Below are 18,661 nucleotides of genomic sequence, written 5' to 3' on the forward strand. Positions count from 1 at the left end.
TGCTTCTCCATAACATGAGTCTAGGGTCACAAGAATGAACGGAATGAATTCGTCCCCATGTTACTTACAAAGAGCTTTTGATTGGCTGCCTCCCAGTTTGCTCAAGGAACTCACAGGAATTGGTTTTTAAACTTTCAGAAAGCTGGCCTGCTTGGATACCAGCACTGATCTCCAGCAGTCGACCACTCTCACCTATCAAGCAAAAAAGAGAAGAGGGCAAATAAAACCATTATTTAGTTATTTTCTCTGCAGGCAGCTGCAGTGTTAATTGTTGATCTGCACACAGAACAGAGTGAGACAGGGGTGAGACCTGAGGTGATATCCAGATTTCAACAAAGAGGCTAGATATGGTCCATGTCAATTTTGCATGTGTTTCATTAGGTGGTTCTGTCCTCTTTCCGCATTTACCTAGGAATCATTATTTTTAATCTGCATGAACATTTGTATTTAAACCCAGTCACCTTTCACCCAACTTCAGATGGCATGAGGAATACAGAGAGTCTGAATGTGACCCCAAAGTTTAGGCAGGTTCACATGGCAGAGGATGGTAGCAAGGTCCAGTATGGTTTCAAACTGAATGGAGGACCATGTTTTGAGATTCCTGCATTTCAGGGGGTGGGTGGGTTAGATGACCTTCTGGATCCCTTCCAACACTCCAATTCTATTTGTAGATGTTCCGCTGCTGAAGCCTTTGCCAGCCTCATGCCCTCCAGATGGCTTTGGACTAGCACTTTCCATCAACCCCATTCAGCACTGCTGGGAATCAGGCAGGCGAAGGCTGCGCTATTGTAATAATTGTCCTGTTACTTCAGATTGCCCATTAAGAAGAAAGAAGTAGGTGTTTTAATTCAAACTGTGATGCCAGGCACGAAGGTGGGCATACATTCCAGACAATGCATTGTAACTTAGCATCCTTCCAGCTCTGAAAACACACACACACACAAGCCCACAGTCAACAGAATTGTCATCGTTTCTGGAAAATGTACTTAGTCATATTCATTTAATTACAATGTTCTGCAGGTGGCCTTTACTTCTTCAGAGTAATCCGAATCGGAAGGATACAAAGCACAAATGATTTTTCTGTTGTTAACAGAAAGCCTCCCTCCTTCTCCCCCCCACCCTTTTCTTTTCGGTCAGAGGTTCGTATTGAAAAGTTTTGCCTTTGTAATAGTCTCAAGCAATAAATGAGAACATACAAAGAGCTAAGATGCCAATAAAAACGAAAGAGAACTATGTGAATCAGAACTAAACATGGTTTTCTGGGACTAAGAGGCAAATGATAACATGAAGCTTGGCTGGAGAGGCCAAAGCAACTGGAACAAAAAGGGGGGGGGGGAGAGGAGTTTTTAATAAAGGGAGGTGTATTTTAGCTGACGGACAGTAGACATCATCATCACCATAAGCCTCTAAGAAAAGCGAGAAATGGGAACCAGTATTCATAAAAAGCCTGCACACACACCATACATTTAAAGTACATTGCTTCCACCAAAGAATCCTGGGAACTGTGGCTTACCCCTCGCAGGGCTACAGTTTCCAGCAAACTTAACAAACTACAGTTCCTAGGATTCTTTTTGAGAAGTCATGAGCTTTAAATGTACAATGTTTATCTGAAGAAGTGTGCATGCACATGAAAGCTCATACCAGTAACAAACTTAGTTGGTCTCTAAGGTGCTACTGGAAGGAATTTTTTTATTTTGTTTTGACTACAGCAGACCAACACGGCTACCTACCTGTAATGTGTACACAGTCTCATAAGGGTTATCTTGGCCCTGAACCACCTAAGCCTTAACAAGTGTGTCTGTGTATGGACATTACAACCCATACTGAATTCATCCACTGAGCAGAAGGGTTAGATCATCTCCACCATCTGCTGTGGTCATAAATCCCAGCAAAGTAACCCCAGGAACTGTAGTTCCCTGGGAGGGATTGGGGCTCATGAGGACCAGCGCAAAACTACAATTTTCAGGGTTCTTGGGTTGAAAGTCATGGCAATTAAACCAGTTGATATTTGTCCACATTTGTAGTGTAGATATGCCCCAAGACAAATTTTGACAGAATCTACACTTCCAAAGTTTTTCAGCTTACACATTTGTATTTTTAGATATCTACCCAGTCTCAACCTGCTTTCTGGTATGTTTGTGTGTGCGTGACTACAGTTGATGCAAAAGAAACAGTACGCAAACTGCCTTTCGATCCAAGGCCCTTTAAAATCCTGATAACAAAAATTAACACAATTGTTATGAAACTAGTATGTATTTCAGTACATGTACTATACTTTATAAATCGCTTAGAAGCCTATTTTGGCATTAAGCTGTACATAAATGATTAAATATCCCCATAATTCTTTTTTCTTTTTTTCTTTTTTAGTAAAGAATGCTGGTTCCTTGGTTTTTTTTCTTCTGTTCAAGACTGTGAGAAGTCTTTTACACAGCACAACATTAGGTTGTATCCCATGCTAGGTGTACTCAGAGCAGACCCACTGAAGTTAATGACTAAGCTAGGTCCATTAATTTCAACAGGTCTACTCTGAGTAGAACTTAGTTAAATAAAAAAGTTCTTACTTTCACAAACCTCTCCTTTCTCGTTTTCCAGCTGGACTTGAAATGTATGGGAAGACCCTTGCACTATCTCAATAACCTCTGGTCCCATAATCACAATCTTCTTTGCTTGTCCTGCAAACATTTAACATATCTTGGTTAGTGAGTTTGCTGAAAAACCAAACTGGGAGTGGTGTTCAACTTACCTTTTATTCAAAGTAGACTTACTGAAATTAATGGACCTAACCTAGTCATATTTATTAATTTCAATGAGTCTATTCTGAGTAGAATTTAGTTAACTACTACCCTGCAACATACATATGCATAGGAAGATGAAATCAGATCAGTGTGTTGTATCCAGTTCTAGTCCTGCTCAGAGTAGATCCCTCAAAGTTAGCAGATGCAACTAACTTAGGTTCATTCATTTCACTGGGTCAATGAGTATAACATAATTTGATAGAACCCCTAGACCCTTGGTACATCGAGGTCAGTACTGGCTCTTCTGATCGGTGGCAGCTCTAGAGGGTCTCAGACAGAGGTCTATTGCCACTCTAACTGGAAATGCCAAGGATTGAACTGGGAACCTTCTGCATACAAAGAATGAGATCTACCAGTGAGCTACCACCTCTCCCTGAGTGGTGGGGATGATTTCAGGATCACTTAGGATTCAGACCTAGGTTCAGTGAGCCCTTCAAACCTGAGTACAAGTTCATTCAACACACCAGCACCATCTGGAGAGATGGTTACCTGAACCCCCCGCTTAGCCTCCCCATCAGCTGTGCCAGAATCCAGGTTGTGTTCTCTGGCTCAAGGCCTCCAAGGTGATGGGAATGTGCTGCTCTGCAAAGGGAGAATGCCAGGCAATGTGTATCATGCCAGACCATTCTGGAGACTTCACACTATAAGAGCTGACACTGGCCATCTGCACCTGAAGAAGACCTGATCCTAAGAAGCCATGGCAGCTCCAATCTGAAACCCTGTAGTTCCCAATCCAAGCTCCAGAATCCCTGACATTCATATAATACTGGAACCAATACTTTCATTCACCTCTCTCTTGAATTTAAATATGTGCCCACATTATTCACACCCACTTGGAAGCCAGCACTTTTTCCACACGTGCTGGACAGGGAGACCAAACAGTAGGTGGAGCCAGAGCCAATGACAGAGGCAGTGTCGCCTCTTGGATTGGTTGTAAGGAAGAAGGCAAGCAGGTGGGAGCCAACTGAAGGTAGGCTGAGGTTGGTGAGGCAATGCCCCATTTGCCATAACGGACAAGCCACCACTGGGCCCAACACCAATATAGCTACAATTGTTGTCAAAGTTACAAAAGCTTTTCCCATGCTCAGCACACAAATTATGCAGCAGGGAAAAAAGGAAGATTTCATCAGAAACATAATTTAAAAAAAAGACACACACCCCGCACAGCATTTTCATGTTGTGGCTTCTCATTCCGTTCCACTAATGGATTTCTACCCCTCTGCCAGATCCCTCCATGCAAAGGGCTCACTAGTGTTTTTGCTCTTTATGAGTGACACGTCCCAGGGATAAAAACGATGCCAGCACTGCGGCCCAACTGTATGCATCAATAGGCTGAAAGGAAGGGCATTATGCAGAAGTCTCATTACGAACCTGGTTGCATAATCAAAGTACATACCAACAGGGTAGCCATTGAGCCACAGTCCATCATAGATGACACCTGAACAATGGATTATAGAGCCCTGTCCGTTGAATGTGTCATTTCTCCACTGTCCCTTCAAATAGAAGGAAAAAAAGAAAACAGAGAGAGAGAGAGAGGGGGGGGGGGGAGAAGATATGCATTGGTTTCAATTTTAGACTGCAACATGGGTGACTACAGAAAGAAGGGATTAAGCCAGGCGCAATAGCAGAGCGGGTGGCCCTTGGGGGCGTCTTTAGAAACACTATTCCAAAACTGTTGTGAATGTGTGGAGCGGGAGAGGCAAGGCAGCGAGGACTGGGGGAGGGCAAAGGGGAGTCAGAACAGCAGCCCAGGATTACGTCATCATACCAGCGACCTGAAAATGGGCATTTTTTGCTATTGCCCCTGTACTATGGAATACCCTTCCTTCTGCCACATGTGAAGCAGCAACCGCCAGTAGCATCACATGTATCCATTTACCCAGCCTCTCCATGACCCGTAGGACTGAACTCTGATTTATGTGTTTGAATTTCTGTTTTGTTTTCATGTGCTTAGAATTTTTTTAATAATTGGTTTATAAATGCTTTTAAATAAACAAAAATGGCCTGTAAATAGAATAGTTTGGGGCGAGTTGAGAGTTATAGACACCTCTGATAGCATAAACTCCCCCCCCCCAAAAAAATCCTTTTTTAAAATGCATTCATGGTGATTTGTGCTTATGCTGGGACTGGGATGGTTATTTGTGATTCCCACATTCAATACCACCTGCACCTGCAAAAGTTCTGGGGTGGGCATATTGCTTTCATTCCAATCAGTGCATGTTCTGTAACTTCCTGCTGAAATTCTGTAAATGCCATGGTTCCTTTGGCTGGCAGCCTCTGAAAGAAGATGAGTTAGAACTGGAGGGAGAAGCAAGACACCACTGACTTTGGCTGCAATTTCAAGTACTTGAGCCTGTGCTCTTTCCTCCTCTCTCCCCTTCCTTTTTCCTCATGCAACATGTCTTTCTAGATTGTGAGCCTAAGAACAGGGGCATCTGGGTACCAATGTTTGTAAGTCATCTTGAAAGCCTTTTCAGCTAAAGGGCAAGATATAAATGCTATAAATAAAAAAGGGGAGACCAGAAAAAAATGCAACAAAAAAGCATGGCTTTTATGGTGATAGTGTCATCAGAGTAGGCTACTTCTGCCTACAGATGCCCGAGAAACAAAACTTATTGTGCGGCTTATAGATAGTTGGCAAAAACTTTTTAAAAATGAATTCCAGATTGTGTAATAGCTGAATGCTATTATGCTCTATTAGACTGTCCACCACACTGCTTTTTGATCCATTTTATTTATTGATATTATTTTATCAGTAAAAGCCGGAAGGTTAAGACATTCGGAAGCAGCCTTGGAAGGCTTCTTTGGTGCCAGACCATACAAATGCAGCCCCCGTTAACAATTAGTTGCAGACCAAGATCTCACAATTGGTGGGCCAGTGGCAAGAGAGTCTACAATGGCAAACTGTGCAAAGTCCTTGCAAGCGGGAGACAGGTGTGCCAATGTGAGAATGTCAGGCGACATAATGCTGGCATACAAAAAGAAAGAAAAAACAACCAGGGCCAAACTGAAATGGGAGGTTGGCTTACAATGGTAGTAACAAGGGAGGTAACAAGGCATCTACCAATCTGTGACAGCCATCAGGGCAAGGCAAGACTCCCAGAACAAGCACTGACAAAAGACATAATTGTGGATGTATAATTTTTGCAAAAACACTGGAAGAAAGTGAGGAGATACAAGGTGGTGTGGATTTTTGTCTAGTGGGTGCAAGTGCCACAGGATACTGAGGGCTAGCGAGCCTTCCCTTCTCCATTCCCAAAGCTTTGAAGCCAGCTCTCCTTCACTCAACTGCCTTGGCTGCAAATGAAAATCCGTACATTTATGTGTGTGTTTTGTGTGGCAGTCGGTTGAGTTCCCGGTGCTGCCAGCTGACAAGCGGTGGCTTGCGCAGAACAAAGTGCTACTATAGCTCTAAATTTATCTGAGCCAACCTCAAATCCCAGATGGATCCAGAGACTCAAATTCTGCCACTCTCTCTTTTTTACACCCTTAGCAACTAGTATCCAAAATAGAGGGGGAGGAAGAGAGAGAGAGAGAGAGAGAGAGAGAGAGAATATGACTGCACGGGCAGCCCAAAAACAGGCATTGGAAAACATGTTGCTGCAGCAACTGGGTTTATTCTGTTCTTTCCATCACTCTTCTAAAGCGTTCCACGGAAATACTTCTACTGAGAATATCATTGTTAAGAAGCAAGCATTCTGCGGTGTATGTGCTTTAAAAAGAGCCATGACTTCTCTGCGGGTATTGGAAGCTCAGGAGGAGATGCCAGCTTATTTCAGCAACAAGGGATGCTTATTAATTTGCCTCTGGGCTTAAGGAAGTGTCCCGATTGGTAACAGCCCTGCCCTGGGACACCACCGCAGATTTGGGGGCTGGGGTGGGGGCAGACAGCAAGAGATATAGTAAGGCTGAAAAGAACAGTGTGGAATAGATGCGCACAAAAGTATGAGTCGGAGTCACTCAGTCCCCATTTGTGGATATACACAAAATCAAAAACTGCAGGAGAGTAGTGTGTTTTAAGCGTATTGCTGAGGTTTCTTTTCTTTTCCATGCCCCATGAGGAGTATAAAAGGTCACATGACAAAGAAGCACCCATTTGAAACAAAGCAAAACACGAAGGGGCTTATGGCTCTGGCACACACAGAAAGGCCATTCAACATGCAAGGGAGCAAAGCTCCGTTAAAAGGCAGGTTTGTTGCATGCAGAAGGTGTCCCATGCTCGGTTAAAAGGGTCTGGTAGCTGGTGATGAGCAATGACAAACCTAGACAGCATCTTAAAAAGCAGAGGCATCACCTTGCCAACAAAGGTCTGAATAGTTAGAGCTATGGTTTTCCCAGTAGTGATGTATGGAAGTGAGAGCTGGACCATAAAGAAGGCTGGTCGCTGAAGAATTGATGCTTTTGAATTATGGCGCTGGAGGAGACTCTTGAGAGTCCCATGGACTGCAAGAAGATCAAACCTATCCATTCTTCAGGAAATCAGCCCTGAGTGCTCACTGGAAGGACAGATCGTGAAGCTGAGGCTCCAGTACTTTGGCCACCTCATGAGAAGAGAAGACTCCCTGGAAAAGACCCTGATGTTGGGAAAGATTGAGAGCACAAGGAGAAGGGGACGACAGAGGACGAGATGGTTGGATAGTGTTCTCGAAGCTACCAGCATGAGTTTGACTAAACTGCGGGAGGCAGTGGAAGATAGGCGTGCCTGGCGTGCTCTGATCCATGGAGTCACGAAGAGTCAGATATGACTAAACAACAAAAGCTGGTGATGGGAAAGACCCTCCTCTGCCTGAGACCCTGGAGAGCTGCTGCCAGTTAGAGACAAACCATAATGGGCTGGGTGGATAAGTTGATGAACCTGGAGCAAGGTATCTTCCTATATTCTTGTCCCTATAGCATCAGTTGGTCTATATGTAGAACTAATGAGCCCAGGATGTTGCTCTGCACTCCTTGGGCATGGGGGGGTGGGGGTGGAAGGAGGAGAGTGAAAAATAAATGTGTAAAATTAACTTTTAGGTCCCAGGCTGCCTTCTGGAGCACAGAACGTCACTTGTGAATCCTGATGGCAGTGCCTAGTTTCTCAGCGTTATGAAGAAGCAGGAAGCTGGTTTGTTCTAAGTGGTAAACAAATGCTTTAAACTTCCCCATGTCACACACAAAGGACCTGGGAAGCACACAAGCCCAATGCTCATGTCCCTCCTTCTTGCCACAACAACAACAAAGCCAGTGGCTGTGCTTTGAACACAAACAGCATACTTGCAGCAATTCTTCTCCCATTTTCTGCTAGCCCGGGCTTCAAGATCTGCAGAAGAGACCATCCACATTATCCTACCAATGAGCATAAGCAAAGCTCATGCGTTGGCAAAGCATGGAAGGTCCTTTTCAGTTGTGGCACCCCAATTGTGGAACTGTCTCCTCTGAGGGCTGCTGTTGTATTCCTCCTTAATGAGTTCTGGGCATGGTGTGAAAAACACACATCTCTAAGCCAGAGTGATGCAGCTTGGTTTTCTGTTAGGATTTCTGCTGTGGTTTTGTTTCATGGTCCAGATTGTTTAATAGCAGGAATTTGTATTTAATTTTTAGTTTAAAGTTCACTGTTTTAACTGGACAGATGCCCTGGGATCTTTTTGTTTTTAAATGAAGGGTTAAAACATCACACCATATCAAGTGATAGCCACATCACACGCTGCACTTTAGCCATTTCTGTTCCCGTTCTCATTGCTGTTTATGTTCACTACGGGCTCCAGTTTTCTTATGATACCATTCATGTGCATTTGTGAACAAGAGCAACTGGTATGAATGAAGGAGGCGCTGGCCCCTGTAAGTGAACAATGGCATGCAAAAAAAGGACCCCAGTGCAATCCCTGGCACCTTCAGGTAAGACTGGGAAAGATTCCTGTCTGAAACCCTGTAGAGCCACTGCCAGTCAGTGTAGACAAAACTGAACTAGATGGACCAAAGCGCCAACTCCGCATACGGCAGCTGCCTATGATAAATTGCAATGGAGGATCAATGTGTACAGTTCTACTTCAGTACAAATAAAATTAACTTAAGTACCTGCCCTGAAGAACGTTTAAAAATCAGACATGAAGGTTAGGATCTCCCCTCACTCCCACTACAGCATCCAGCCCCCACAGCTAGGAAGGCAACAAGCAACCAGAGCAGAGGCAGACACATGCCAGTCAATCTGGAAGCTTACAGGAATAACCCGGTGGCTTCTCTCTGCCTAGGTCACAAGCAAGGAACCTCAAGCTTAAGCTGTTAGTATCCAACCAGCAGCAATGGTAGCATTGGAAGCAGAGAATCTGTGCCTGCCTAATTCCTGACACAAGAGTGAAGAACCTAAGGGGCTGCTTGGATTACTTTGGCATGAACAACCGTAGGAAACCGGCTTTATGCCACACTTGAGACAAGAGTGATTCAAATCTGCAAAAAAAACACACAAAAAAAACGACCACCTGGGGACTGCTCCAGAATGCATCGTCATGGTCATCATGCATAATTTTTGTTAAATTTTAAAAAAGACTGTCCATATCCTGCCAATTCTCACATTTATTCACTGTTTGCATCACCCTCTCTACTCCACCCCCCCAATACAATGTGGTCTCCTCCTCCTCCATCTCCCCCTGGCATGGCTTCCTAGACCAGCCTCTTCTCCCAGATGGCAAGAAGAGTGGGGGCAAGTGTTTCTAAAAGTTGCTTAGCGATGTAACACAGAGAGAGGTTTGCAAATGCTGACATTCTTGAAAGCATCCTCCGTGCTAGTCGCGTGTGGCAAAAGAGTGCCAAGCGCATGAACAGCCGGAGCAACAGAGGGGCTCTTGGGCTGGGGGTGGGAGGAAGGGGGTGGGAGGAAGCCACTTACCATCACCAAATGGAGGGGGAGCAGCCACAACCTTTTGCTAGCTGGCTATCTCATGCTGCGGGTTTCCAATTAGAACCAACCCTTCCTTTGTTTCCATCTGGTCCTTTCCAACACCAGTTAAACGTAGATCAAGGCCACATCTACACCACTGTCAGCCCTTAGCCATGCTCCAACACATGTTGCAGATGGCGGGGATGGGGGTCTGTATCTGGAGAAAGTAGATCAGAAACAAAAGGACCAGAGGTTGGAGATGGGATCAAAGGTGGGCAGGTTCTGGATTGGGGATGTGTGTTTGTGTCTATGTGGCTAGAAGGCAGAAGTTGCTCAGACTGAAGACTCAAGCCTGGGACAACATCAGCTTTACAGAGCCAGTCAGGCTTGCACTGGTCCTCAGGTCACATGATCTGGCTGAGTTGAGCCTCTAGTGACAAAGTTGACTCAAGAGGCACCCCTGTCTAAATGCGGGAGCTCAGTGGCAAAGCATCTGCATGTGGAAGGTCCCGGATTCAATCCATGGTGTCTTTTGACACTGTATAAGGCAGATACCAATGTTCATAGCTTCTCCCCATTAAATACCATTGTTTATTACCCCATCATTACTGAATATGGCAGGCAACTGAGTTACAGATACAAAGACACTTCCATTCCAGTGTAAGGCTATTTCCCATTGCTCATGGAGATGAAAAGACACAAAATAAAAGGCGTGTTTGTAAATAGCTGGTTTGCAATTGAAGCAATGCTTTTCAATTTGACATGAATCAAGTTGGGAGCTGCAGTGGAAAACTCACTTCACTCTGCTAGAGATTAAGCCGGGGGTGGACAGAGAATCTAACCATCAGAGAGCCTGGAGCAACTCAAGAGAGGTGTTAACAGATCACTAACGCCAAAGTACGCAACACATTTGCTCCAGAATAGTCTCCAAAAGCAAAGGGACTACTTCTCCAGAGCATATTTCAACTTTGTGAAGCCAATCCAGATGGCCAGTTATGAACGCAGGGGAATACATTTGGACTAAATGCATGTGCAAATGTCAGCTGCGTCCTTCTCAAAGAAAAACACCTGTATCTTGATGCACAGTTATTGGTTTGTCTAAATCCCTGGCGACCGATTCCCTGAGTGAATAACTAAGTCTTACAGTGGCCCTTCATCCAGAAGGAAAGATTTCAGTAGCTCTGTGGGTTGGAAGTGGAAAAGAGAGAAGCTATCTACTCCAAGTAGTAGCTGTCTACTCAGTTCAAGGGTGGGGGGGATGAACAAAATAATCTCAGTGGGCTCCTACTCCAAATTGTGCCCTTGCCACTGCTACAGTGACTCATTTGTTTGTGTCTCCCTTTGGACCTAGTCCACACCATCACTCATAAATTTGTACTGTTCTTCTCATTGTTTGCTCTCCCAGGGGCAGCAACATGATGGTCAAGAGGTTCTGGGGACTGGAAGTGAGGTCCCTCCTGAGGAATGGGCCTTGGCAGGTGCCCAATGATATCAATCCCTGGCTCCTTTGCTGAGAAAGAGGCAGCAGGGAGTGTGCAAGGGGCTTGGGTCCAGCATAGCCAAAGAACCATCTCCTTATGATTCATTCTGTCCATTAAGGTCAGCAGGGAAGGTCCTCTTGCATGCCCAACCCCACCTGAGATACATTTGGTGAGAACACAGGAAAGGGCTTTTTTGACTGTGGAGGCCTGAATTCCCTGCCCCAGGAGATGTGCCTGGTCTCCTTTCTGATGGTATTCTGCCACTGTGTAAAGGTGTTCTGAGTTCAGCAGGCATTTGACCAGGTTTTGTATGGTTGTTGTTTTTACTCTTTGCCCCTATTTTTGATCCCCCCCTCCTTTCCTGGAGTGCTTTTGATCTGCCATTCTCCCTCTTTTAATTTATTTTTCTTTCAGGTTTTAGATTTCTATTTTGTAAGCTGCCTTGGGTGGTTCTGCTGTTGGGACCAGAAAGATAGGATATACACATATTTTATATAGATATGCAATATTCAAAGCATTTGCTGGAAGACTGCAATGTAAGATTTCAGAAGTATCAAGGAGGCATGTGTCAGGATTGCAACCTACAGCATGCCCTGAACTTGGGCTATAAAAGGTAAATTCCAGAGATGGAGGGGCTGCAATTCCATACTAGAGCACCTATTTTGCATGTAGAAGGTTCATGTTATATCCCGATAAACATTTATTGTTGGCATTTGGGAATGTTCCCTAATTACTCTAGTTCAGTTTCACTTTATTTTCCATTGCCTGCAGCTGGCAGTTCAGTTCAAGAGAAGCCTACAATTCGCTCTCTAATATTCTCAGCCCCGTTGGATAGCCTGGTTGTTGAATTATTGCAATCCCAAATTCAATCCCAGCAAACAAAACAGGTAGGAGGCAATGAAAAAGATATCTACTTGTGCCCTGCCTTGGTCTGGTCCCAGAGCCACAGGTGAGGGGAAACTAAAAGCTCAGGATAGGAGGCTGCCCAAACCCTGGAGGAATAAGAGAGCAGCAAGGGCAATCCTGTATTTTTGAGTTTTTATATTTATATTTGTTTATATTTATATTTTTGTATGTGATCGTTGAATGAAGGGCAGTATAGAAATTTAATAAATGAAATGAAATGAAATGAAGGGTCCTAAAGAGAATCCGAGCTGAAGCACAGTGAGGTAGTCCAAAGGTAGACTTCAATAGCTGGGTCAGGAAGCAAAGCTGTGATGAAGCACAGCAGAGAATGCAAAGGTAGGCAAGGTGTTTTCCCCAAGAGCAAGGTATTAGCAGGCATCAATTGCAGAGGGGCTGGTCAGTGTCATGCTGTTGTGCAGAGGGGGGTTGGATGATGAGGAATGGTAGAAGCTCGAATTGGGAAAGTCTAACCTATAGGAAGGTCCTAGTGGGTTGGGGAATGAGAACTTGGGACCGCTAGAGCAGTGTGACACAGAGGAGGTCCCAGTGGACTGGGAGGTGGAAAGCTGGATTCTGAGGAAGGGCCTAGTAGCTTGTCAGAAGAATGGCCCGCCTCTGAAATTGGGAAGCCTAAGTGCTACATCACCAGCTGTGAAGGTGACTATGGCGCCTTCCCCTGCCACCTTTGTCCTCACAACAATCCTTGGCTAGGCCAATCAAGGAATGCACTTAGGTCTCTGCAGTGTAAATCTACAGTAATACTCTATTACATTAGCAGAAGACTTGGAGGTTGATCAGGATCTGAGATATTGGAGAGAGTAGGGAAAAAGGGCCACTTCTGGGATTTGATTATGTTATGCTGGCTGTTAAGTTTGCTTTTCTTAATCCAACTCTCTTAATTTTAGATTATTTAAATCTCAAATTTATGTTTGATTTTAATTATGTTGTTTTATTTGATTTTTTTTTTGTTTAGAATCTATGGGTTGTGAGCCACTTGGGGCTTTGATTTTGAAAAAGGGGCATACAAGTTGAGATTTCATCATCATCGAACACTCTTGCTAGTTTAGAAAACATCTTCCCTTAAGGACAATATCCATTCACAGTAAATTCTAAAAGTCCCGAAGCACATTTTTGTTTTTTAAATAATATTTATTAAATTTTCCAGAATAAAAAGGAAAAATAGAAAGAAGAGAAAAATATAGTTTACACTTAATATCATTAACATCTTTCCCGGACTCCCCCCCTCCCCCTGTTGTATTCCGTTTCCCTTAAATTAATTCCACAAATTCTTACCCCAAATTTTACAGCCTTATTGTAATTTTAAATAACCCATTTATTCCAAATTGATTTATCTTATTTATCTTATTTAACCATTTCTCCTTATATTTTATATACTTCCCTAAGGTCGACCCCAGTTCCCTTCCACGAATTCCCCTGTTTTCAAACCAACAAGAAAGAAAGAAAAAAAGAAAAAATATGTAATTTTACAGCCTTTGGATTCCAAATCCCCCCCCCCATTCCCCGGTTCCGATCCCCAGAGTTCATCCATCGTCTACTGCCAGCCTGGTGAATCCACGCCCATGTCTCAATTCCACTTTGCCGTCTTTTGGTAGCTTTTGATTTCAGAAAGTCCAATCTCGGAGAAACTCTCAGAAAAGATCATTCTTCTTCCATCTAGACCTCTATGTTTAAGAGCATAACTCAAATTCTGTTTCTTGATCCTTTTAAAGTCTGGATGTCCCAAATGCTCCAACTTCAAGTTTAGTCCAGCTCTTATTCTTCAGATTTCTTTTTCCTGTTTCCCGAAGCACATTTTTGTTGCTGCTAAAAAATGGCAAATAGTATCCCCTCTTGTAACTTTTTGGGTGATTATAAAGATTGCTCTCTTCTGGAGTACAACTTAAGTTTGGCCTCATTAATGTTTTAAAATGTATATATTAGGTACTGCTCTCTTTCAAAAGAGCGTCGGGAGAGAAGGTAGGGGCAGGCAGTGTAGGGCTTCTTGAGCTTATAAATAAGGAAAAGGTGTTTTGAAATTAGTGGCAAGAAAAACATGTATTTAACTTTAAGGAAGCAATTTTCACTTAATTGATAGTATTTCTGTTTCTAACTGAGCAGCTATTATGCCTCTTATTGCAATTAATTTTGGTTACTTCAGTCTCATTGTGCATGCCTCTGACAGCATATCATTTCCCTAAGCTTCTGTTTGATTGATCCAGAGCCCAAACAACCACATTATCTGGCGTCAACTCATTGCTCTGCCTTTATTTTTAAAATATTTTTGTAGTGGTCTCACACAACAGTCTAAAACACATATGAGAGATCCATCTTGGAAGTTGAACTGGAAAGTACCTAAATGGGAGAGTAATTGTGTGATGACGCAGACAAAAGATAGACTTTGATCTGCCAGCAGATTCTGGATTATTTGCACAGCCTCCAAATAGTTCAAGAGCATGGTGGTGAAGCATATTTACTATTCCATCATGATGCCACTTTATGTAACTGATCATGTGATTAAAGTGGCAAATTCTCTTGTAACCCCATCACAATATGTGGAGGATATCTGCATTTGTATTGGAACTTTAAAAAAATATTTTTATACGTGGAATCATTTTTAACATGTTTGCATTGTTTTCAAATGTATGAAGGAAGCCGCGTTCATTTTTTTTATTTGTTTATGCATTTTTCAGTTACAATCAGTTATATTTATTCCTGTTACTTACATTTTTTCCTATCCCACCTTGCATGGACTTCCCAACCTATCTTTCCTTGACATCCTAACCCAAAAAACTTTGGTTTGCTGCAACTCCTTAAGCTTTCCACTCTTTCCCTCCTCTTTCTTTCAGTCTTTGTTGTTTGCTGCTGTTCATACGTAAGTTTATATTTTTACCACTTCTTTTTATATACTCTTCTAGTTGTTCCCACTCGCTTATCACAGTTTTTCTATTTGTATTTCTTGTTTTGGCCATCATGATGGCTAATTCTACATATTCAACTAGTTTAAGCAACCACTGGTCTTTTGTTGGGATTTTTCCTCTCCTTCCACATTTTAGCATATAGTACCCTTGTTGCTGCTGTTGCGTAAAGGAAGAGGTTTTTTACTTTATCTGGAATTTCCTATCCTATTATAGGTAACAGGAATGCTTCTGGCTCCTTGGGAAAGGAACATTTAATCATTTTCTTTAGTTCTTCATAAATCATTCCCCATAATTTTTTTGTGAGTTTGCACTGCCACCACAAATGAATTAACGAGCCCTCCTTGTCTAAACATTTCCAGCCTAAGTTGGATCCTCTTTTATACATTTTAACCAGTAAAGGAGCTGTTTTTAATCTGCTTTTACACTTGCTTTATGGCTATCAACCTTTTGTAATTGTCAATTGTATATCTTACAATGCCACCTCTCTCACCACATTTGGACGTCCAGCCTCCTCTACAACCAAATGTGAAAGACCTCACACTATTATTCTACCTCGGGAAATGAATCTGGTGGTTTATCTCACCTCATCCCAGAGGTTAAGAACATATTAAGAGCCTGCTGGATCAGGTCAATCTAGTCCAGCATCTTGTTCTCATAGTGGTCAACTAAGATGCCTGTGAGAAGCCTACAAGCAGGGTTTAAGCCCAAGGGTCTTCTCCACTCCTGTGGTTTCCAGCAACTGGAGTTCAAAAGCATTACTGCCTCCAACTGTGAAGGCAGATCATAGCCATAATAACCAGTAGCCTTTGATAGCCCTCTCCTTCAGAAAAGTCTCAGGAATCTTCAATCAGCCCTGTATCGGGAAATTTTTGATGTCTGATGTGCTACAATTTTTTTTATTTGTGCTGTAAGCCATGCAGAGTGGTTGGGGAAACCCAGCCAGATGGGCAGGGTATAAATAATAAAATTATTGTTATTATTATTAATAATAATAATATGCAAAGCAGGTGCTGCACCGCTGAACAATGACCCCTCCCCATACAGATGATTAAAGAGTATGTTTTACATGTTGCCCAGGTGCCCTCATTCTGATGTATCACCACAACCTTCAAGGTCCTTAGAACTGCAGAAGGCAGAGGCCATCACACCAGATCAGCCACTGTTTCCCTTCCTTGAAAACACCAGACCAGGCTTGCAAGTGGGAGAAATGGGGGACAACACAGGCGGCAGAGTCCTGTGGCAAGAAGAGGCAGGGTGTGCCTCGTTTCAGAATCCATCCCATTAACTCTGCCTCACAGGACTCAATGGGAAGAACTGAAACAGCCCTCAGGTATTTCTTAGTATGATGGAATCTTGAGCTTTACAAAGAATGACAAAGAAAAAAGAAGGCTGGGAATGAGCTAATATACAGACAAATACAGACCCTGCAGCAAAACTGGGACAGTGTGGAATATTTCTCCCCATCAGTTTTCTTCCTACCTACTCCCCCCACCCCACAAGTCATCATGCCATGGACATGCTTACTGGGCAGTTTCAAGGCTTTCCCCTCCATTTGGGGTATTGGGGGGGGGGTGAAGCATGTTTGAAGAATGCACTTGTGCCCGATCCCAACTACGCTTTCCAGGCTTCTAGAGTGAAAAGTCATGGAAGTTAAACCAATTTGATACTAGTTCAAGTTTATTTTTCACTCTTTTTGCTTATTCTAGATTAAGCTGTACTACAGATGATGATGAACTGAATAAAGAAATTGCTGGAAAAACATTGTTTCAGCAGGACTATTTCCTTCTCATCATTTATCCAGGAACTGTGAGCAAGCTGAACATATTGTTAAATGCAGACTAATAGATGTTGATCTACAAGGACTTTGTCCTTCCCTTCCCCATTCACTCTGTCTTAATTCTAACCCTTGCTTAAACCAGTTATTTAGTTTAAGGAAGCTTTTTTTCCTTTTATTTGGCATGCTTTAATGCCTTACCCTCAAAACTTTTTAGATGGATATAATAAAGCTTCTGTAAGTAGCAGATATTGTCCTTTGAATAACAAAGAGGTGGAGTCAGTTTTTCATGTTCTTTTTCAATGTAGACTGAAGCACAAAACTACAGAACTCTGATATATCACATTGTGCAGTCTTTCACTAGTCAATCTTCACAGTCTTGGTCAATCATTTCATTGGAGGGCTCTAACTTTTAAAATCATATTACAAACTCCAAGATTCCTAAATGTAGTGATTTCACTTAACTCATCATCGCTTTTTATCTGAGCTCATATATTTTTATGTTCTGCAACGTTTTTATTTTATTTGTGGTCAGAAAATAAATAATATCTGGATATGGAAGCAATTCAAGCAGGCCAATTCACACCATGCCTGTTTTTCTTCCCCAGCTGACACCCCGCCGGGCTTTTGGAGGCCACGGTTCTGGTTGGGCTGGTTTTTCCTTTGCTTTCTATTTTAATTTCCAGACTTATAAATGTCTGTATAGTAAGTCACCCAAGTGTATAGAAATCACTACCTTATTTTGTGGTGCCCCAGTTCTACTTCCAAACTGATAGGCACTCGACCACCTGAGTTTGCCATCAGAGGCAATGCATCCCCAGCATCTTTTCCAGATTTGCTCTCTGAGACCCTTTAAGACTAGGACTTCCAGGGAATGAATGTGATATTTCCTACATGCAAATAACATGCTCTTCCATGGAGCTATGGCCCTTCCCCTAATAATTGTTCTAATGACATCCTAATACACACACACACACACACACACTCTGTTGCCACCATGCAAATCTCTGGCTTCAGCAGAGTTTCCAGTTAGCAGATGCTTTGCTGCAGCCTTTCCCTGTTGCTGCCTCTTTGTGTGTTTTGGCTGCATTTAGTTTGTCTTCTTTCCCGGAGGAAGGCCTGCTGCTTGATACACCTGTTAAACGACACGGAGCAGGTGGCTAACCTTATGGGCTTCTCCCACCTGCAAGGAAGGAGCTTTTCATAAAGATTAAGGAGAAAAAGTCTTGCTATCTGCTCTGCTGAAGAAACAGCCACAACAAACAGGAGAGGGCTGAAGATGAATCGATCAATAGCTGATTTGAGAAGGAAGCATTAGCACCTTTCGAATTATGCTAGCAGCACACTGGAAGCTGCTTTGCACTGCACCAGGCTGGGTAGCTCAGCGCTGCTGACTCTGACAGGTAGTGACCCTCAGGGCCCTAGGAAAAAAGCACTGCTTCCTGAAATCTTTTCAAAGAAGGTTGAAAAGAGAACTTTCTGCAGGAAAACAACTGCAGCACAAGAGCTTATTCTGCCCTTTCTCCCCAACTCCCAAAATAGCGGTTCCCAATGAAAACAAGTTGTAGAGCCACTATTTAAAACTTCGAAAGCAGCCTTCCAACAAGCCAGACTGGTCACCCATTTAGCCCACAGCTATCTATGCTGACAGACCAAAGTCTTTCCTGAAGCTGCTATCAAATAACATTTTTCTGGGGACTGAACCTAGGATTTGTATTAGGCAGAACTTTCAGCACATCAAAAGTCTGCCTCAAATTTGGAGGTGGCAGGGAAAGGGAGAACAAGGCCACCACCCCTACTTTTGTGTTTTTTTGAGGTGGAACAAATTTTCAGCGGCGGGAGCTCACTGGCACTTCCCTGGCTCCTTACTATTCCTGGCTAGAAGATATCGCTGCCTGCTGAAAGTGTTTGTTTCATCAAGCATATTTAGTGAA

At 43.1% G+C, this 18,661-nt stretch overlaps 1 protein-coding gene across 8 annotated transcripts in view; it reads right to left on the reverse strand.

Annotated features, from left to right (window-relative positions):
• The window catches only part of MORN1 (MORN repeat containing 1), a 139,712-nt gene that overhangs the window by 104,953 nt on the left and 16,098 nt on the right, over window positions 1-18,661 (reverse strand). For all 8 annotated transcript variants that reach the window (XM_081871110.1, XM_081871109.1, XM_081871108.1 and 5 more), the window contains exons 7-9: window positions 4,192-4,288; window positions 2,562-2,672; window positions 69-192 (exon numbers count right to left, since the gene is read on the reverse strand). In XM_081871110.1, coding sequence (XP_081727236.1) covers window positions 69-192; window positions 2,562-2,672; window positions 4,192-4,288 — 332 coding nt within the window. The remainder of the gene's footprint in view (window positions 1-68; window positions 193-2,561; window positions 2,673-4,191; window positions 4,289-18,661) is intronic.

Source organism: Podarcis erhardii (genome assembly GCF_964252035.2).
Source record: "Podarcis erhardii genome assembly, chromosome: 7".
Lineage (NCBI taxonomy): Eukaryota > Metazoa > Chordata > Lepidosauria > Squamata > Lacertidae > Podarcis > Podarcis erhardii.